This window comes from Clupea harengus, chromosome 3 (assembly GCF_900700415.2).
Source record: "Clupea harengus chromosome 3, Ch_v2.0.2, whole genome shotgun sequence".
Lineage (NCBI taxonomy): Eukaryota > Metazoa > Chordata > Actinopteri > Clupeiformes > Clupeidae > Clupea > Clupea harengus.
In genome coordinates, this window is record NC_045154.1 from 9,682,793 (window position 1) to 9,701,942 (window position 19,150).

Sequence of the window (19,150 nt, forward strand, 5' to 3'; positions counted from 1 at the left end):
ATGACAGATCCGCATTGAACACTCAGTATCTCGTGAAGAGAAGTGACCTGCTGTTGATTTTTGCACGTCAGTTATGGCGCTGAAGGACTGAACTCTACACGTCTTGACATTTTGGAGGACAAACACCCATTTTATATGCCAAGGGCTCATTACTTCATGAAGCTGTTGGTTGCGTTCTCATTGGCTTCTTTTCCAGTGTTATGCGTTTTGGAAAATCTGGTTATCCATCTTGGATACCCTTTTAGCATAATGTCTTGAATAAATTACGGGTGGTGGTATTTATCCATGAAGAACCAACCCCTTAAAATAATCTGTATCTGTCCCTTTTTCTTTGGATTTGTCATCATAAACATGCCAAATTGGATGGCCTGAATCTGTATGGAAATGTACAAGTTTTAAATTAAAAGATATTATGTATGACAGTGTGTTGTTGTTGTTTTTTTTTTAATCATGAGCTCTGGTTAAGACTTAGTTGACCTTACATACAGAAAGAGCACTGCTGTAATTTGAGCCATTTTTATGTTTTGTGACTTTTTTTTTTTCTCCCACGCAATAGATGCACACCCATGTATTGTGGCATATTTCCACTGATGAGCATTCAGTAATTTATTTCGTTATCACATGGGCTTAAAGTAATTTACATTTAGTGTGTCTAAATTCTATGCACGTTATTATTTACATGAAAAATGACAGCTGCACTTGTCGAACTGTTAACGTCAGCCGAATGTACATTGAGCTTTAAATGTAGCATATACAATTCGAAACATAATCATTGTATCACACTGTTATTTAAGTAAGGCAGATGATGCCCGCTAACAAAACTCCAACAGTCATATGGGAACGTTTTAGTACCGTGCGAGTTTCTAGTCGGGCTCATAATAAACCGTACAGCCTGACGAAGACGCCCCATTGATGATAGCAGACAACACGGGGTGGTACTTATGCAATGACAGGTGGCCATCGTTGAATGGCTGCTATACGAATACGTCTGTCGCGACCTTATTTGTTTCGTTCTGGAATTATATTGTTGAGATCGGTGTCGTTTGTCCGGGTGGACGACATGGCGAAGACTCGGTCGCCTCTTGAAAGTTTGGAGTTCGACAATGTTGTGCTCAAAAAGCTTCCCTTGGATCCTTCTCAGGAGCCGGGTGTGAGAATGGTCAAGGGAGCCTGCTTCTCGCGTGTCCAGCCGACACCGCTCACCAACCCTAAATTCGTGGCTGTCTCCGGCAGAGCGCTAGCATTACTCGGTCTAAATGAAGAAGTTCTGAAAGATCCACTCGGCCCTGCATATCTGAGCGGCTCGAAGGTGATGCCCGGATCCGAGCCGGCTGCGCACTGCTACTGCGGACACCAGTTTGGTAACTTTGCCGGTCAGCTAGGTGACGGAGCAGCTTGTTACTTGGGCGAAGTAAAGGCGCCGGCCGACCTAGACCCTGAACTATTGAAGGAGAACCCCTGTGGCCGATGGGAAATCCAAGTGAAAGGAGCGGGGTTAACGCCCTTCTCTAGGTAATAGGCAAAGTTTCATTTTTATGTAACTAATGAAAAGTCGTTAGACTTACACGGTCAGGTTGTTGTTGACGCACTAGGTTGGCACAGATTGGACCTTAATTATCTGACTGCCTTAATCCTCTTTCGTAGTGTCATTTACCTGTGTTTCACATAGCCTAATCTATAATGAGGACAACGTGTTTTTATTCTGTGAGACTGAGAGTATTCATCTGAAATTAAACACAAATTTATTCATCACATCATAAACCGCTGTTTCTGGACGGTTCCATGAAAATCACTATATTGTCTGAAATGTTAATGTGAGAGGCCGAGCATTACACGTTCATAAACCTTCATGGTCCTGCAGACAGGCAGACGGGCGAAAGGTCCTGCGCTCCAGCATCCGGGAGTTCCTCTGCAGTGAGGCAATGTTTGCTTTGGGAATCCCGACCACTCGGGCGGGGTCCGTGGTCACCTCTGACTCCAAGGTGGTAAGGGACGTGTTTTACAGTGGAAACCCACGCATGGAGAGATGCTCCGTGGTGCTGCGCATTGCTCCCACGCTCATTAGGTCAGTAGCCTAAATTCATCTCTGCTTGTCTCCTCTTGGTGTAAACTATTTTTCTCCCTCTCTCGCTCTCTCTCTCCTCTCTCTCTCTCTCTCTGTTCTGTTTTACACCCCATCTTACCTATCAGCTTTAAGGAATAGCAGCAGCACAATATTTAAAGGGACCTGTGTTTCATGTAGTTCCTGTGTCACTGCATGTGTGTGCAGATTCGGCTCTTTTGAGATCTTTAAGCGGGAAGATGAGACCACTGGCAGACAGGGCCCCAGTTCTGGCCTTGACGAGATTCGCACCCAGATGCTGGATTACATCATAGAGACCTTCTACCCCGAGATCCAGCAGAGCCACCCAGATACAGTGGAGAGGAACACTGCCTTCTTCAGAGAGGTGAGATACCTGTCATGGAGGATTATTTATCTGTCAGAAAATGTCTCCTGACTCGAAAATTAGGAGCATTGATTCAGATGTCCCTTTTGTGGCCAAAATTAACTCTCTTAGATTTCCAGTGTTTGGCCAGAAGGTCAAGATGTCAGCCATGACATAGGAGCAGTCAACCTGAACTTTTTGTATTTGATACAATTAGTCACACCATGGCCTTGTAATCTAGTTAACTGTTTACCATACCCTGTATTCTTTTGTATATGAAACATATACTGTCTTCTTCATATGGGACATTTTAACATCACACATGAAGTTAGAGTATATTTTTGTATTTAATGAAATGTAAATCTTTGTCAGAGCATTTCAATTTTCAGTCAGTTGACTGTATCTTGCTATATGCGCGCGCGTGTTTGTGTGTTGTCAGGTGGTGTCACGGACAGCACGCATGGTGGCACAGTGGCAGTGTGTGGGCTTTTGTCACGGCGTGCTCAACACAGACAACATGAGCATCCTGGGGCTCACCCTGGACTACGGGCCCTTCGGCTTCATGGACCGGTGAGACATTAACTCCAGCCTGCATGATATGGCATAAAACATTACAAATATAATATGTGATTCTTATATAAACAATATAATATAGTCTGTTGATTACAATTCTGCCGTGTGTAATGATGCACATTTAATTAGTGTTTCACTGCATGATGTGTAGAACTTGTATTACAATTACGTAAGAATGAGTTCGGAATTGTGGGATAGATATTTTGTTATGCAAGATATATTTGTTAATGTTTTCGTGTTTATCTTCCATTTGTTTATGGATTTCGTGTTTCCTGAAAAAGGATATTGAATTCTTTGGTTTGTTTGTTTTTGAATATTGACATCTCCCCTCTAATTCATTGACAGGAAGTTGCAATGTTTAATTCTTATTTTCCCCTCTTTCCTCCTACGCCCTCCTGCCCTCTCCTCCCTTGCCCTCTGTCTTTCCTCTCTCTCTCTCTCTCTCTCTCTCTCTCTCTCTCTCCCTTTCTCCCCTCCCTCTCTAGATTTGACCCAGACTTTATCTGCAATGCATCGGATGACTCTGGCCGTTACTCATATAAGGCCCAGCCGGCTATCTGCCGCTGGAACCTGGTTAAGCTGGCAGAGGCCCTGGCCCCTGACCTGCCCCCGGAGCTAGCTGAGGCCGTGATGGATGAGTACCTGCCCCAGTACAACTCCTTCTACATGGCCAACATGAGGCGTAAGCTGGGCCTGCTGCGCAAGGAGGAGCCGGAGGACGAGATGCTCATCACCCAGCTCATGCAGACCATGCACAACACAGGTAAGGCGAAAGAGTAGGGACACACTATATACAGAGTTTAAATGGAGAGGGCGTTTTAAAGACTTAGTGAATGGGAAGTAGGAGCTGTTTAACAGTGTAGAGCAGTGGTTCTTAACCGTATTGGAGGTACTGAACCCTGCAAGCTTCATCAGTGCATTCACCGAACCCTTCGTAACTGGAAAAATAAAATATGATTTCTTCAAAACATAGGTATATATTTAATGTGACTTTTGCTGTTGCCTTTCAGATACAAGTTCAGAAATGCACAAGCAACAAAATATTTGTAATCTAACACGGCGTGTTGTGTGTTGCCAAATTATTGGCAGCCAATTTTTTGACGGCCGACAAAAACGGCCTGACATTGCTAGTGTGAACCGGGCTATATGTGTGTGTCCTGACCCCTGCCGAACCCCTGAGAGTGACTCAACGAACCCCTGGGGTTCGATCGAACCCAGGTTAAGAACCACTGGTGTAGAGTCATTATGTGTGTCCCTTAAATTCTCAGTAGAAGCTTATTGTAGTGGTTTTGTAATGTCAAAGCATACAAGCTACAGTCATGGACAAAAATATTGGCACCCCTGCCCTTCTGTCAGATAATGCTCCACTTCTCCCAGAACATTGTTGCAAATCTGGTATTCACATGTTTATTTGTATTGTTTGCGTTGAAGAAAAGCCAAATCTGACATGATTCCACACAAAACTATAAAAATGGACTGGACAAAATGATTGCCACCTTTTCAAAATTGTGAGAAATAATTGTATTTTAAGCATGTAATGCTCCTTTAATTTTTATTTAAACTCACCTGTGGCAAGTCACAGGTGCTGGCAATATAGAAATCAAACTTGCAACCAGTTAAAATTGAGATAAGTTGACTCAACCTTTGTGTTGTGTGTCTGTGTATACCACACTGAGCATGGAGAAAAGAAAGAAGAGCAAAGAATTGTCTGAGGATTTGAGAACCAAAATTGTTGAAAAGCATGAACAATCTCATGGCTACAAGTCCATCTCCAGAGATCTTAATGTTCCTGTGTCCACTGTGATTAATGTCATCAAGAAGTTTACAGCCCATGACATTGTCGCTAACCTCCCTGGACGTGGAAGGAAGAGAAAAGTTGATGAAAGATTGCAACGAAGGATTGTTCAAATGGTGGATAAAGGACCTAGAACAACTTCCAAACAAATTCAAGCTGACCTGCAGACACAGGGTACAACAGTGTCAGCTTGCACTATCCGTCGCCATCTGAATGAAATGGGACGCTATAGTAGGAGACCCAGGAGGACCCCACTGCTGACACACAGAGCCAGACTGGAGTTTGCCAAAACTTACCTGGGGAAGCCAAAATCATTGTGGGAGAACGTCCTGTGGACAGATGAGACCAAAGTAGAGCTTTTTGGTAAAGCAGTTTACAGAAAACGAAATGAAAAGAAAAGAACCCGGTCCCTGTTGAGTGACACAATTCAGGATTCCGTATAATTAGTTTCTTTACTCTGGAACTTGTGAAGACATTACAGGCAGGCAACGTGGGTCATTCTCGTCATTCATACTCATTCTGACTATACGCATGCGCAATTTTAATTTAAACTCATCATTACTTAAACAAGATGAACATAAATGTATGTTCTACAGTCCCTACAGTCAAACAGTTCACAGATGTTTTGGGGTTGCTTTGCTGCTTCTGGCACCGGATGCCTTGACTGTGTGCATGGCATCATGAAATCTGAAGACTATCAAATAATTTTGGGGCACAATGTAAGGCCCAGTGTCAGAAAGCTGGGTCTCCGTCAGAAGTCATGGGTCTTCCAGCAGGACAATGACCCAAAGCACACTTCAAAAAGCACCCAGAAAAGACAAAGCGCTGGAGAGTTCTGAAGTGGCAATGAGTCCAGATCTAAATCCCATAGAACACCTGTGGCACGATCTCAAAACAGCAGTTGGGAGAAGGCACCCTTCAAATGTGAGAGACCTGGAGCAGTTGGCAAAAGAAAAGTGGTCCAAAATTCCAGTAGAGAGGTGTAAGATACTCATTCATGGTTACAGAATGCGATTGATTTCAGTAATTTTTTCCAAAGGGTGTGCTACCAAAAAAATGTAAGTTGAGGGGGCCAATCATTTTGTCAAGTCCATTTTTTGAGTTTTGTGTGGAATCATGTCAGATTTGGCCTTTTTTCTCTGCTTTTTTGTGTTGTTCCCATGCAAACAATATAAATAAGCATGTTAATACCAAAGCATTTGTAATTTCTCTGTCAATGACTGTATATCTGGGAAACAGACAGCCATACACATAAAAATAAACAAAAAAATAGCAAATGGCATTTTTGCTCACATCAGTATTTTTTCAGATTTCTCACATACTGTACCATTTGCTTTCATCTCTCATCTCTCATCTTCATCTTATTGGCTTCCCATCTCTGTCCTCAGGTGCGGACTTAACCAACTCTTTCCGTTGCCTGAGTCAGGTGCGCTGGCCAAGTGAGGGCGAGGAGGAGGCAGAGGCTCTGAAGCAAGCTGTTCACCTCCTTATGGAGCAGTGTGCCTCTCTTCCAGAGCTCAAGGATGGCAGCAGACCCACCATGGACCCACGGTACGCCACGTACACACACACACACACACACACACACACACACACGTGCGTGCCACTATTCTTCATTGTTACAGTTTCTGATGTTGCATCAATCACCAGTCCATTTGGACACATATCAGATCCTTTCAAAGAAGGTCATGCTGTTGGATGATTGGTAAGACCAATGCAGCTATATTTATCCAAGACGTTATTTATGTTTAAGGTGATTTTGGAAGTATGTCTTTGCTGTTCTCATTGCCATGTTTCCTTCGACTTTCCTTTTCCTTTGCACTTTCTGTCTCTGCTCCCCCTTTTCTTTCTCTCTCTCTGTCTTTCTGTCTCTGCTCCCCCTTTTTTCTCTCTCTCTCTGTCTGTCTCTGCTTCCCCTTTTTCTCTCTCTCTCTGTCTCTGCTCCCCCTTTTCTCTCTCTCTCTTTCTCTCTGTCTGTCTCTGCTCCCCCTTTTCTCTCTCTCTCTCTCTCTGTCTGTCTCTGCTCCCCCTTTCTATCTGTGTCTCTCTCTGTCAGTGAGTTGATGACGCTGTTGAACATGGCTCAGAACAACCCTGCGCTGTTCCAGATGTTGTCCCAGGGCCGAAACCTGACCAAGCAGCTGGAGAGACTGAGCCGCCTGAAGGAGCTCATGGAGCTCAGTGAGGACCAGCTGAGGGAGAAGCAGCTGGAGGACTGGACCAGCTGGCTCACTCTCTACAGGTATGCATCAGAGCACTCAGACTGGAGTATGGGTGTGGCACGTGGAGCCCACAGGAAAAGAAGGTTACTTTCCCCAGTCCTAATATTACTCCGGGCCTCAGATAGTCAAGTACTTTGTCAGGCTTTTTTTCTCCCTTCACATTGCATTGCACCCGCACCAGACAAATAATGTATTTTTCTGTTACACTTGCACGCGCACAAACACACACACACACACACACACACACACACACTGTCCTCTCTCTCTTTTGTTTATGCTCTCTCACCCAGACAGCAACTAATACTCATTTCAGTGGCTCTAAAGTTAGTGCTTTCTGCTGAGGTAACAGCAGTCCATAGGCTAATGTAGAAGAAAGGAAAGGAAGGGAAAGGAGAAGTGAGCAGAAACGGATGAGGAAGTCAAAGGGAAGAGCCTGTGCAGGCCAGAGGACAATCGGGATTCAGAGAGTAGCAGTGACAGAAGCAGTGTGGAGTAAATAGCCATTTTATCTAACAATCTACAGAGACTCGTCCTGTGTATGTCCCTTCAGACCACACAAAAATGCCTTAAATGTTACCGTTCTGTTTCCAGTAAACCAAACTTCCCAAACAATAATAATGGCAGCTGTGAGGGAACACAGAGTGAGGTTTAGTGAAGAGAGAAGGGGAGTGAAAGCTGAGCTTTTGCAAATCTCTTGCCCCACCCTTTTGTTAATCATATCTCATATCCCTGTCCCTGAGAACCATAGAGGGGTTGAACTACATTTCATTTAAAAATCAGATCCTTTAGTTCCTTGAGACTTTCAAGATTTTAATACTTAAATGACATTTATCACAATTGTTTCCCAATAAGGCTGATGTTCATAACTTCAGACAGTGTCATGTCCCATTAACCAGAAGCATCGTTGTGGTAGGGTCATTGTGATGTATATGTATTTTTTCTTTTTTGCGATTTGTTGTTTGTGGCACTGTTGTTGGTTAGCATGCAGTATTAGACAGCACTGTCAGCACGCTACCAGTTATACAGCTGATTATGGGTACAGTGAAAAAGATTAAATTGCCAAACACGGTTAAAAAAAAATATATCACCTTTATTAATAGCATACGAGATATTGAGAGATGGTTTTATCAAGTATTTCAAAGAGTGTCTAAATCCGTCATGACTCACTCTCTCACCTTGGAATGTTGTGTGACCTCAGGAAGCGACTGAGGCGGGAGTGTGATGGTGTGAGTGACGCTCAGGCTGCGCATGAAGAGAGGGTGCACGTGATGGACAGCACAAACCCTCGAGTGGTGCTCAGGAACTACATCGTCCAGAATGCAATAGAGGCAGCCGAGAGTGGAGACTTCTCAGAGGTAAGGGACGGGTCCCTGTCTCATGGCTGCTGGCAACGATTTCGGCATACAAGACATTTCACGAGTTGTGGCACGTCATAAAAATAGTATAATAACTTGATTTCTCCTGCATTCTTTTGCTCTCCTGTATCTCTCTCACCTTCTTTGATGTACCTTTTCTCTCTCTGTCTTTGTCCCTGTCTGTGTCCTCTGTCCTGCCCTCTCTCTCTGTCTTTGTCCCTGCCTCTCTCCTCTGTCCTGCCTTCTCTCTTTCTCCTGTCTTTCTCCTCAGGTCCAGCGGGTGCTGAAGGTTCTAGAACAGCCCTTCAGTTCCGTGCCAGGTCTGGAGCAGCCAGGTTGGGTGGGCCGAGGAGGGGCCTCAGAGCCTGGAGAGAGGGACGAGCAAGGAGAAGGAAGTGAAGAAGAGGAAGAGGGAGGGGCAGCAAGCTCAGTGGGGGCCCGTGTGCTGGTCCCCTATGATGGCAAGCCCCCTGCTTGGGCCCGTGAGCTCAGCGTCACCTGATCCTCATAAGTCCTTCCTGACCAAAGGCCTCTGTTGCAACCCACTTAGAGAGAGTCTGTCTGTGTGTGGGTATGTGTGTGTGTGTGTGTGTGAGAGAGAGAGAGAGATTTTCTTTTCCTTTTACCCATGAGTAATTGATTCGTAGCTCTTTATTCCTCTGCTGCATTGTGGGTCATCTACCCGTCTATCTGTTTGTCTCTCTCTCTGTGGGGTCTTGCATATTTCGGTCAAAGGTCAAGGAAGGCATTTGTGTTCTGGAGCTACTGAGTCAAACCAATGAAGAGAAAGACAGAGAGAGAAAGAGAGAGTTCATACCACATTGCAGTGTTTTGTAATCACATCACAGGTCTTCAGCAACATGCATCTAACCCTGGAATGAAATTCAGTTAATGGTTTCTGAATGATCATCATGTGCTGACGCCTAGCTGAAAACTGTGTTTACACTAAGCTAGGTGATGGTGATGATGCTGTCTGTGATGACCTCTCTTCTTTCTGCCCTTCTCTGTCTCGCTTGCCAGCTGGTTTTACATGAAGTCTCATTCCTCTAGTCCTACTGGGGCAGGTGTGAGTCTGAACGACCAGGAACCAAACACTTCAATTTGTACCAAAGCTCTTTGTGTATGTGTACCAAAGTTGTGTGCGTGTGCGGATGAGTGCGTGTGAATGTGTGAATGTGTGAATGTGTGTGTGTGTGTGTGTGTGTGTGTGTTTACTCTTCATTACCTGATGTCACAACGCACATAATTAAAGAGGCTGATGCCTCTAAGCGCACAAACTTAATCCTGTTTAACAATATCCTATTTCCCTCACTGTGGTAGAATTGCTGGACAAATATAGAGCCATACCATATAGTTTGCATAGTTCCTTCAGCAGTGCTGGCATTCATAGTGCTAGACAAATACATGAAACAATGTATAGGAAACTGTCATTGTTAAAATGATCTAAAAAGATATTTGGGCTTGGCTTTACTTTGGATTTTTAATACAAGGGAGAGGTTTAACATACACAGTGATGCGGATTGTGTGTTATTCCAGCCTGTTTTTTTTATTAAAGAGGGAAAGTACATTATATTTGCATTTGTTATTCAACATATAAACCTAATATGGCAGGGAATTGTTTCTGTGTATGTTTGCAACTCATGCATCCTTTTAATAATGAACAGTGCACTATGTATTGTGTGTTTACCCCTTCACGACAGCTTACCCAATAAATCTGATCGCAAAAACACATCTTGCCTAATCTTGTAAATGCTGTGTACTGTAGATAAGTCATCGTGGTATCCTGTGGCACTTTTTTATTCGTTCCAGGTGGTTAACATTTGATTATTTGTACATCATTTATAAATAAACAACAAAATTGAAGAAATGTTATTCCTGGAGGTCTTCCATTGAGAGATGTTAATAACAAACGTTTGGGTAAGGCTGCCTCATCAACACTAGGTCTAGGAGGAAATTTTAAAATCACCCCACATTGTTTGGTATTCTGCAGGTAGTTTTGGACCCAACTGGACTAGGGCCTGGTCCTACCAACCCAATCAATCCTCACATTCTGTATCCCTGAGACATCTTAGCCTTAGTGTCCTATGAATAAAATGCATCAGAAATGCTGCACTTTTAAGCATTTACTGTCAGTGAGAGGCCTTTCACTGCTAGTAATGTTAGGAATGTGTGATGGAGTAATTGTGCTGTTTTAGAAAATAAGCTGCTAGGTCTTGACTTGCTCATTACTTCAGTGTGTGTGTGTGTGTGTGTGTGTGGTACACAGAATGTGGTCAAACTCAGGCTTGGGACAAAAATTAAACTACACTCAGTCAGTGTAGACACACAGGCTTACTTCCTTTACATGCAGAAGATTGAGGTCAGAAATTCACACAGCCCCAAAATATACTCAGTGGTTTGCATAGGGGGACTGCCAGTGGTTAACAGGCCTATGGTTTGTCTCCCATGAACCTGGGTGGCCTGCATTAAGATTAGATTGTTAGAATTAAACTTTGCACTGCAAAGGGTCTGTTGGAGTAAACAACTAGTTGCTGCATTGTTAACTCTGTTTTTTTATTTTATTTGTGTCACACATGAAGTCTTTGCACATATTAGATAGTTGTTTTTTAACACTTCCCCAAAAAATGTTGAGGTAGAATTAAAGCGATTTTATCAAATTGTGTAGGCTACTGACAGGGAGCTTTGTAAATGTAAACGTGAATATTTTCTTCATAACTCGAATAGGCTATAGGATGGGATAATGGGATACAAGCCCCTGCAAGTCTTGACAGTCATGCACGGATCATTACATACCTGAAAACATCTGGGCAGCGTCCCCCTGATAACACTCTTTGTTAACATGTTGGGTTAAATAAAGGCCAGTTTGCTTCCACTCTATTTACATGTGAAACAAGACAGTCCCGAGGACAATTCAATTAACTGCTGTGGCGTTACTATGGAAGGAACTCTGGAATGCAGTAAACCAAAATCCATCGCCGTGGCTCTGTGTCGTTAAGACCAATGGGAGTGGCGCTGAGGGAGGTTGAACAGCCCTGAGGGAGCGGCCACACGTAGTGCGTAAGCCAGGAGCAAAGGGTGACATGGGTGTTTAGAAAGAACTAGAGAAATAGCTCACAGTAATTCTGAAATATCATCGACGTGTTGTCACGTAGTTTTAAAGTCATGTCAACTAGGAGCCGAGCGGGCTTTCATCGCCAAGAAGTAAACAAAACAGTTTGGGAAGTACCTGAGCGTTATCGAGACTTGAAACAGGTGGGAACTGGAGCTTATGGAACCGTATGGTGAGTAGCCTACTGTGCAATCGACAACGAAAGCAATGTCACCAGAGATATCTGCTGCTTATCATGTCGCCCAGGTTAGACTATGTAAGATTGGATTCCTAAGGTCCACTTCGCAAAAGGTTAAAAGTCACAAGGTTTCCTGTGCATATCTGTGACTTCACCTATGGTTTGTTTGTGGACACACCCTGGCACCTATACAGAGACTATGGTCAATATATTATTTTAATCGGTTAACGCCGTTAGTGTAGGTTAACATACGAAAACTACGGATACCGCGCAACAGGGACTTTTAACAAAAGGCTGCTTTGTCCCCATCCACTCAATGGCCAAGGTCCCGCTTGACTTCATTCATAATAGAGACAATCGAACACTCGGACTAGCCTACCCCGTTTTAGTCGGCGACTACAATTAATGTGCAATTAATAACCTCTACATCTATTCGATGTAAGGTTGTAGTGTGGTTCAGCACCACATTACTGGACCATAATGGGTTCCATGCACCTTCTCCTAAATGGTTTCCTGTGTCACAACCGGGTGTTCAGCTCTGTGACATGTAACAACATTCCCAGTCGGGCTAGAAAACCATTGGAGGATAAATGTAAACATTCGACTTAATATTTAAGTTGTGGGTAACCATGAACGCATGTTTTTTTTAGTAGAAATTGAAACAATGAGTCTGAGGCACTTGATTTCCGCATTGGTGCGGTTGGCAGTGACGCAAAGAGGGGGGTCGTTACCGCTGCTATTGTATACAAAACGAGGTCCGTACGCAAATGAGCCCCCAAGATGCCAGTTCGCTTTGATGACATTATTTTCCTTTCACATTGATTCTTTAGGCTGTTTGTCCAGCATTTGTTTTCCCGTTGGCTTAACATTTTATACTAACGCTATTATATATATTTATAAAAATATAAATAATACAGTTTATACTATGACAATAAATATCAATATAGGATTTCTTAAACCTAGTAGCCCAGATTCTTTATAAAGACCTAAAAACTTCATAACTGATTGATAGAATGATGTGTGTTCTATAGTTTTCAAAGTTCTGTAAACATTCAATGAGCTTGTTTGTTTGTCTATGTCCCACAACGAGCTCCACGACAGGCAGTGCCTATCTCAAAGTGAGATGTAATTAGTTTTTTAGTAAAATTGTAGAATTTTTGGCTCTGGTGTTAGCAAATACGTTGCTCACTCCTCATAGGTTAGGCATGCTCATTAGAACCAAACCAAAAGCCCAGAATGCACTGAATCAGAATAGTGACTGTGAAGAATATACTCAGGAACTTAATTATACTAGAATTTCTAATGCAAATAATTTCATGGTAAATGTATAGACCACGGAATGTACTCATGCATAGAAAGCACTGTTTCTGTTGTTTCTGGTTTGAAAATGCTTACGTTAGAGAGTGTTTGTCCTGACTCCAGCTCAGCAGTGGACCGACGAACAGGATCTAAGGTGGCCATCAAGAAGCTGCACCGGCCATTCCAGTCGGAGCTCTTTGCCAAGAGAGCGTACCGTGAGCTGCGCCTGCTGAAACACATGAAGCATGGAAATGTAAGGGGCACCTCCACAAGACATCTACACTCAAAGGAAGTTCTGAAGGGTCTCTTTGACTTTGAACAATGTGCTCTTGGCCACACATCGATTAACCAGAGATCCCCCTGAGCATTACTGAAGAAATATATTACCTTTCCTGTCCTGCAGGAAGATGATTTTTGTTGAGGATAAAGTATCACAGATAATTGGTTAACATTGATGTAAACCCCTCTCACCTTTCACGTATCATCTTTCCTTTCTTTCTTTCTTTCTAATCAGGTCATTGGCCTCTTAGATGTTTTCACAGCGTCCCTTTCGCTGGATAGATTCCAAGACTTGTGAGTTGACTCTAATTTTTCTACTGTATGTAGAATACGGTAAAAACACTGCTGTTATTATAGTAGAATGTTGTTCTAAACTGTCATAATTAGGAAGACGACAGGATGTCAATTTCAAAAAGACTGCAAAATTCTAAACTGTTGATAATGTCTAAGACATTTTATGAGTGCAGCACACATATGGCCCATATCCTTATAATGCTTTTACCCTACTGATGCCTAGCTCATCCAGCTCACAGATAACTAGAAGTTAATTTGTCAGTAGTGCTGTTACTAAGTAAATAATTCATGATGAGTATTATTATCCTAATTCAGTCATAAGCTACCCTTATTTTTTCCTGTCGTGGCCATTGAACTGAGTACTTTGGGAATAAGTACACTAGGGTTTATTAAAAGAGACACATGACATGACATGTTGTCATTGTACATCTCTCTCTCTCTCTCTCTCTCTCTCTCTCCCCCTCACAGTTATTTGGTGATGCCATATATGGGCACTGACTTGGGCAAACTCATGAAAATGCAGAAACTCTCAGAGGAGAAAGTGCAGTTCCTTGTCTACCAGATGCTCCGGGGACTTAAGGTGTGCATGACACTCTCACTACCCTTCTCTCTGTACTCATACTCACATATACTCAAATGCACACACACACACACACTGGCTGACATGTCTCTCTGCTTTCTTCCAGTACATCCATGCAGCTGGAATCATCCACAGAGTAAGTGACCCCCATATCTTAATAATATCATTTTAGCTTAATGTAGCTTATTTTTGGTCTGGTCGGATCAGCAAGTATGAACATCTGCCTGTTCTCCATCAGGACCTCAAACCAGGAAATCTAGCCATCAACCAGGACTGCGAATTAAAGGTGAGTGCCCTACAGCAGACTCTTCTAACATTCATGGCTGTAGCCTATTAGACTGATCTGTACTGTACACACACACACACAGAGTCTGACAAAGTACTCCGCAGTCTGTGTCTGAAACATACACACTTTTACACAGCAGACCTTCTGTTAAACAAACAATGACAAAGTGGAATGTGTGTGTGTGTGTGTGTGTGTGTGTGTGTGTGTGTGTGTGTGTGTGTGTGTGTGTGTGTGTGTGTGTGTGTGTGTGTGTGTGTGTGTGTGTGTGTGTGTGTGTGTGTGTGTGTGTGTGTGTATCTGGCCAGGGCTAAGTGTCTTCCGTGGGAACACATTGTTTTCCTCTATGCTATAACTCATCCCTGTACCATATAACTAAATGCGCACTGCTTGTGTGAATAGCTGAAGGTGGGATTTATTGTGTGGTGGTGGGCTGTTTAATGTGTCCTCTTCACTCTATGGGAGGTGAGGCAGAGACAAGTTGTCAACTTGTCTTGACTACACTTGTGCTTACTTCACTTGAGAGGCAGTTTGTATATGGTGCTCTTGTGCCTACTAGTAAACAATTACTCTAAAATAACATGGGATTGGTGAACATTCAGAGATTATGCAAAATCACTTAATTAACAGAAAACATGAATACAAATCCTGGAGATCATTCTATGTGATTATGGGTGGAAAACAGATGGTATGGATTAGATTAGAACGCATGTTAAACGCATCACCAACCAGAACTTTTCTCTTGAACTCTTGATGTTGGAAGTAATATTAGCATTTAATTTAAATGTCCATCAGAATCCGCTGCCATAGGAGTCAACCCCCTCTTTCTACTGTGTAGTACAGGATGAAAAAAATAATGCAAAATATGTTCCCCGGATCACCTGATTAAAATAGTTGTTGATTTAGAAATCTAGGAGCATCTTTTTCAGTGTGAACTATTCAATGTGCTAGTTTGAGTACTGCGTAAAAGTATGGCCTACAGCAGGTTTAGTGTCAAACAATAGTATCAGAAGTCTGTGCAGGCTTCAACAGATTTCTTCACAGAAGTCTCCATGCCATAGGAAGAAACAAGGTTTCTACATGAGACCCAATTTATTTATAGGCAGAGATGTGTGTTTTGTTTGTTGATGTCATTTAAAATAAAAAAAGCAAACATGTAAGGAAAAAAAGAACAAAATATCCTGACTTGAACTGATGTCTAAACGTCATGAGTGGGCGTGTATTTCCCAGAAGTACAAAATCACCTTGTAAATCACCATATCAATTTGTGTGTGTGTGTGTGTGTGTGTGTGTGTGTGTGTGTGTGTGTGTGTGTGTGTGTGTGTGTGTGTGTGTGTGTGTGTGTGTGTGTGTGTGTGTGTGTGTGTGTGTGTGTGTGTGTGTCTCCTTAGATCCTGGACTTTGGTTTGGCAAGGCAGGCAGACAGTGAGATGACCGGGTACGTGGTGACACGCTGGTACAGAGCACCTGAGATCATTCTCAGCTGGATGCACTACACACAAACAGGTAAGCAACTACACACACAATCATTACCAGATAAAAGCGTACAGAAGCATACTCTGCTCAATGTTCATTCTCTTCCTGCCTCCTGTCTCTCTCTTTCTCTCCCTTCCTCTCTCCGTCTAGTGGATATCTGGTCCGTGGGCTGCATCATGGCAGAGATGCTCTTGGGAGCACCACTCTTCAAAGGAACTGACCGTATCCTGCAATGATGTACTTTTTAAACAGTTGTCATTATGGAAACTGTTCTTATCACAGGTTACTACAGAGTAACCCGGGCTTATGAAGTTTTCCCCTCTGCCTGTGTCTGGTCTTTGTTGTTATGTCACATGATTTTGGTGCTCATCATTGTTGACCTTTGACCTATTGCATCAGACTTGGATCAGCTGACAGAGATAATGAAAATCACTGGAACTCCAACGCAGGATTTCATCCACAAACTGCAGTCTCAAGATGTCAGTCTCTCCCACTCTCTCATTTTCTTATCCCAGTGGTTCCCAACCTTTTTTGGTTCATGACCCCTCTTAGACATCACAAACTTTCACTGACAACTTTTTGGTTTGTTAATCATTTTTGCTGTGGGGTACACATTTTAACTCTTTTTTTTGTATGAGGGCAAGTGAAAATGTTAGATATGTTTAGTTTGATTCAATTTCAATTTCAGACAACCTCAAGTTGAAACCCTTTGTTACTTTGTCTCTTACTGTAGATGTTACTGTGCACTGAGTCGTTTTGTCTTATAGGAACACACTGTAAAATGATGAGCTGAACAAATTTCTCAACTAACTGTGCAAATAGCTGAAATAACTCTTCTTCATTTAAAAAAAATAACTCTGTCTCTGTCTGTTACAGGCCAAAAGCTACATTGAAAGACTACCTAAGCTTAAGAAAAAAGATTTGCAAATGATGTTACCCAAAGCTAGCAAACATGGTAAGGGCCCTAACAGGCAACTGCTCTGCATCTAAACATCTTCTAAACTACTTAAATTATAATTTCTATGACTGCAGGTTAGTCTAACCAGCTGTAATCAATGTCCTCCCTCATTGGGTTTATGCATATTGTTTATGTTAGAAATAGGGACAAAATGGATGATCTCTGTGATGTGGCCTGTATAGGTCTGCAGAGAACAGGGATATTGAGCTGTCTATATGTAATCCACTCCAATGAGCTATCATGTTTGAATAAAAAACATGTATTGATACAACATATTACAAAGAAAGCAGTCTGTGTAAGCTCATGTCATAGGCATGCATTTATTTGTCCATTTAGAGTCTAGAAGAATGTATTGATCCCACTGCAGTGCTCCTATGCTGTATATTCTCCACAAAAGAAATACTTGGCTGGTGGATTTGTAAACTAGCTTTTCATCAGGCTCTCACTAGCCATGCTCTTGGGTTCTGTCTTGCAGCGGTCTGCGTGTTGGACCACATGCTGCTCCTGGACCCGGACTGCAGGGTGGCGGCCAGCGAGGCTCTGACGCTGCCGTACTTCAGCGAGTTCAGGGAGCCAGAGGAGGAGACTGAGGCCCAGCCATATGACCACTCGATGGACCACGCAGACCTCACCCTGGAGCAGTGGAAACGTAAGGGGGGCATAGAGACGGACAGAGGGGGGCGGAAAAGGCAGATTTGGAGAAAGGGAATGGATGAAAGAAAAGCAATGGAATAGAAAAGAGGATGAGATCAAGGGAGAAAAAAAGAAAGAGAGAGAGAAAGAAAGGAAGGGGCATAGAGAAGGGGGGGGGGTAGTGGCACTTCTGCTAGTTTCAGTTTCAAGTGTACATTTCCTTTTTCCATTATTTTGACATGTATTCATTGTTCTCCTCCTCTGGTTCTCTCCTCCTCTCCTCCTCTCCTCTCATCTTTACTAACCCTCCACCTTTTCTCCCTCCACTTCTCTTACGGCCCTCTTCTCCTCCTTGCAGGTCACACATTCACAGAAATTCTGTCCTTCAAGCCTCTGCCGGCTGAGGCAAAGGAAACCTCTCTCTAAGAGATGCTGCTTGCTCTTAATGCCAAGGATTCACTGGAGTTCACCTGTACCATACCTGTTTTTGGATGTGTACATCAATTGTGGGTTTGTATGTGTATGTATGTGTGTGAGTGGTTGGGGGGGGGGTTGTGGGAGACAGAGTGAGATTTGTGAGTGTGTGCATTTCTCAGTGTGTGTGTGTGTGTGTGTGTGTGTGTGTGTGTGTGTGTGTGTGTGTGTGTGTGTCTCTTTGTGTGTTTATTTCTTTTATAGCCAAAGGACCTGCTGTTTCATGAAATACAAATGTATTCAGAGCCTTGATGGTACAATACTGTGTATTTATGGTACTGAATTTTTTTTTTTACATTTTGCCATGTTGGGTACATCTAGGGAATGTGATTTAAGTTGTACCTAGCTATAAATCAGCTAATCTTGCATGGCTTATTTCAGATTTCAGTTCCTTGAGAAAGGTGAGTCTTACATTGTTCCTGTTTTTTTTTTTGTATCTGTTTGGGGTTTACTTGGACTGTCTGCTGGACTAGCCCTGTAAGAAAGTGAAATTTATTGGACCTGATTTTAAAAGCTGCTGAATGTTTCCTTGATGCAAATAAGCCAAAGCTCATCAATAGCCAAACTGAGTGGAGATTTGGGAAGACATTTTCTAGAAAGCCATAGATAACTAGAGTGCCTTCACTGGGCTAACTAAGTGACCTGTTTGTATGATGATTTCTGCACAGTATTTTACATTTGTCTGGATATAACAGTATTTTTATATTAAAACAACTTTCGCTAATTAAGAGATTTGTCAACTTGTTGTTTATTTGTTATTTTGTTATCAGGACACAACAAAACACAAAAAAAGCCACGTCAAGCCAAGTAAAAGTATACAGTCTCCTATATTGTGAAAAAACTGTGGATTCAGGGTTGATGTTGGTTCTATCAGTGTCCAGTAGAGGGAGTCCGCTGCATATGCAACTGATGAGTAACAATAACACCATCTGAAACTTCAGCTCAGTGATGATGCAACATTTTAGGCTTGTTGGCTTTGTCATAACCATCTCACCCATGTGCCATTAGAATTGAGTTATAAATGACTTATAATGAGAGCTTTGATCCATACAGTATTTGATTCTGTGACCAATTTGGCCATGCCATCCAAGGGCCAGATCTGTTCCAGTTACTGATGCTGTCTGTGGTGACCATGAGGGTGATCTGAGAGGCTGAAATCATGTGTTCATGTCTACTTCCCTAGTCAGAGAAAATCTTTGATGATCCACTTGCTGTG

General features: G+C 42.7%; 2 protein-coding genes across 2 annotated transcripts; both read left to right on the plus strand.

Annotated features, from left to right (window-relative positions):
• The first annotated feature begins 919 nt into the window (after positions 1–919).
• On the plus strand, positions 920–10,100 carry selenoo1 (selenoprotein O1). The gene is made up of 9 exons (XM_012833125.3): positions 920–1,512; positions 1,862–2,065; positions 2,270–2,447; positions 2,866–2,996; positions 3,485–3,762; positions 6,183–6,345; positions 6,851–7,036; positions 8,215–8,371; positions 8,643–10,100. Exons 1-9 carry the CDS (start codon positions 968–970, stop codon positions 8,880–8,882), a joined length of 2,082 nt encoding a protein of 693 aa, XP_012688579.2. The 5' UTR covers positions 920–967; the 3' UTR covers positions 8,883–10,100.
• Positions 10,101–11,364: 1,264 nt separating this feature from the next.
• mapk12a (mitogen-activated protein kinase 12a) lies at positions 11,365–18,662 on the plus strand. The gene is made up of 12 exons (XM_012833133.3): positions 11,365–11,652; positions 13,081–13,210; positions 13,472–13,530; positions 13,999–14,110; positions 14,217–14,246; positions 14,349–14,396; positions 15,785–15,899; positions 16,020–16,091; positions 16,269–16,348; positions 16,746–16,824; positions 17,303–17,476; positions 17,819–18,662. The coding sequence occupies exons 1-12, from the start codon at positions 11,534–11,536 to the stop codon at positions 17,884–17,886; spliced, it is 1,086 nt and encodes a 361-aa protein (XP_012688587.2). The 5' UTR covers positions 11,365–11,533; the 3' UTR covers positions 17,887–18,662.
• Positions 18,663–19,150: the final 488 nt, after the last annotated feature.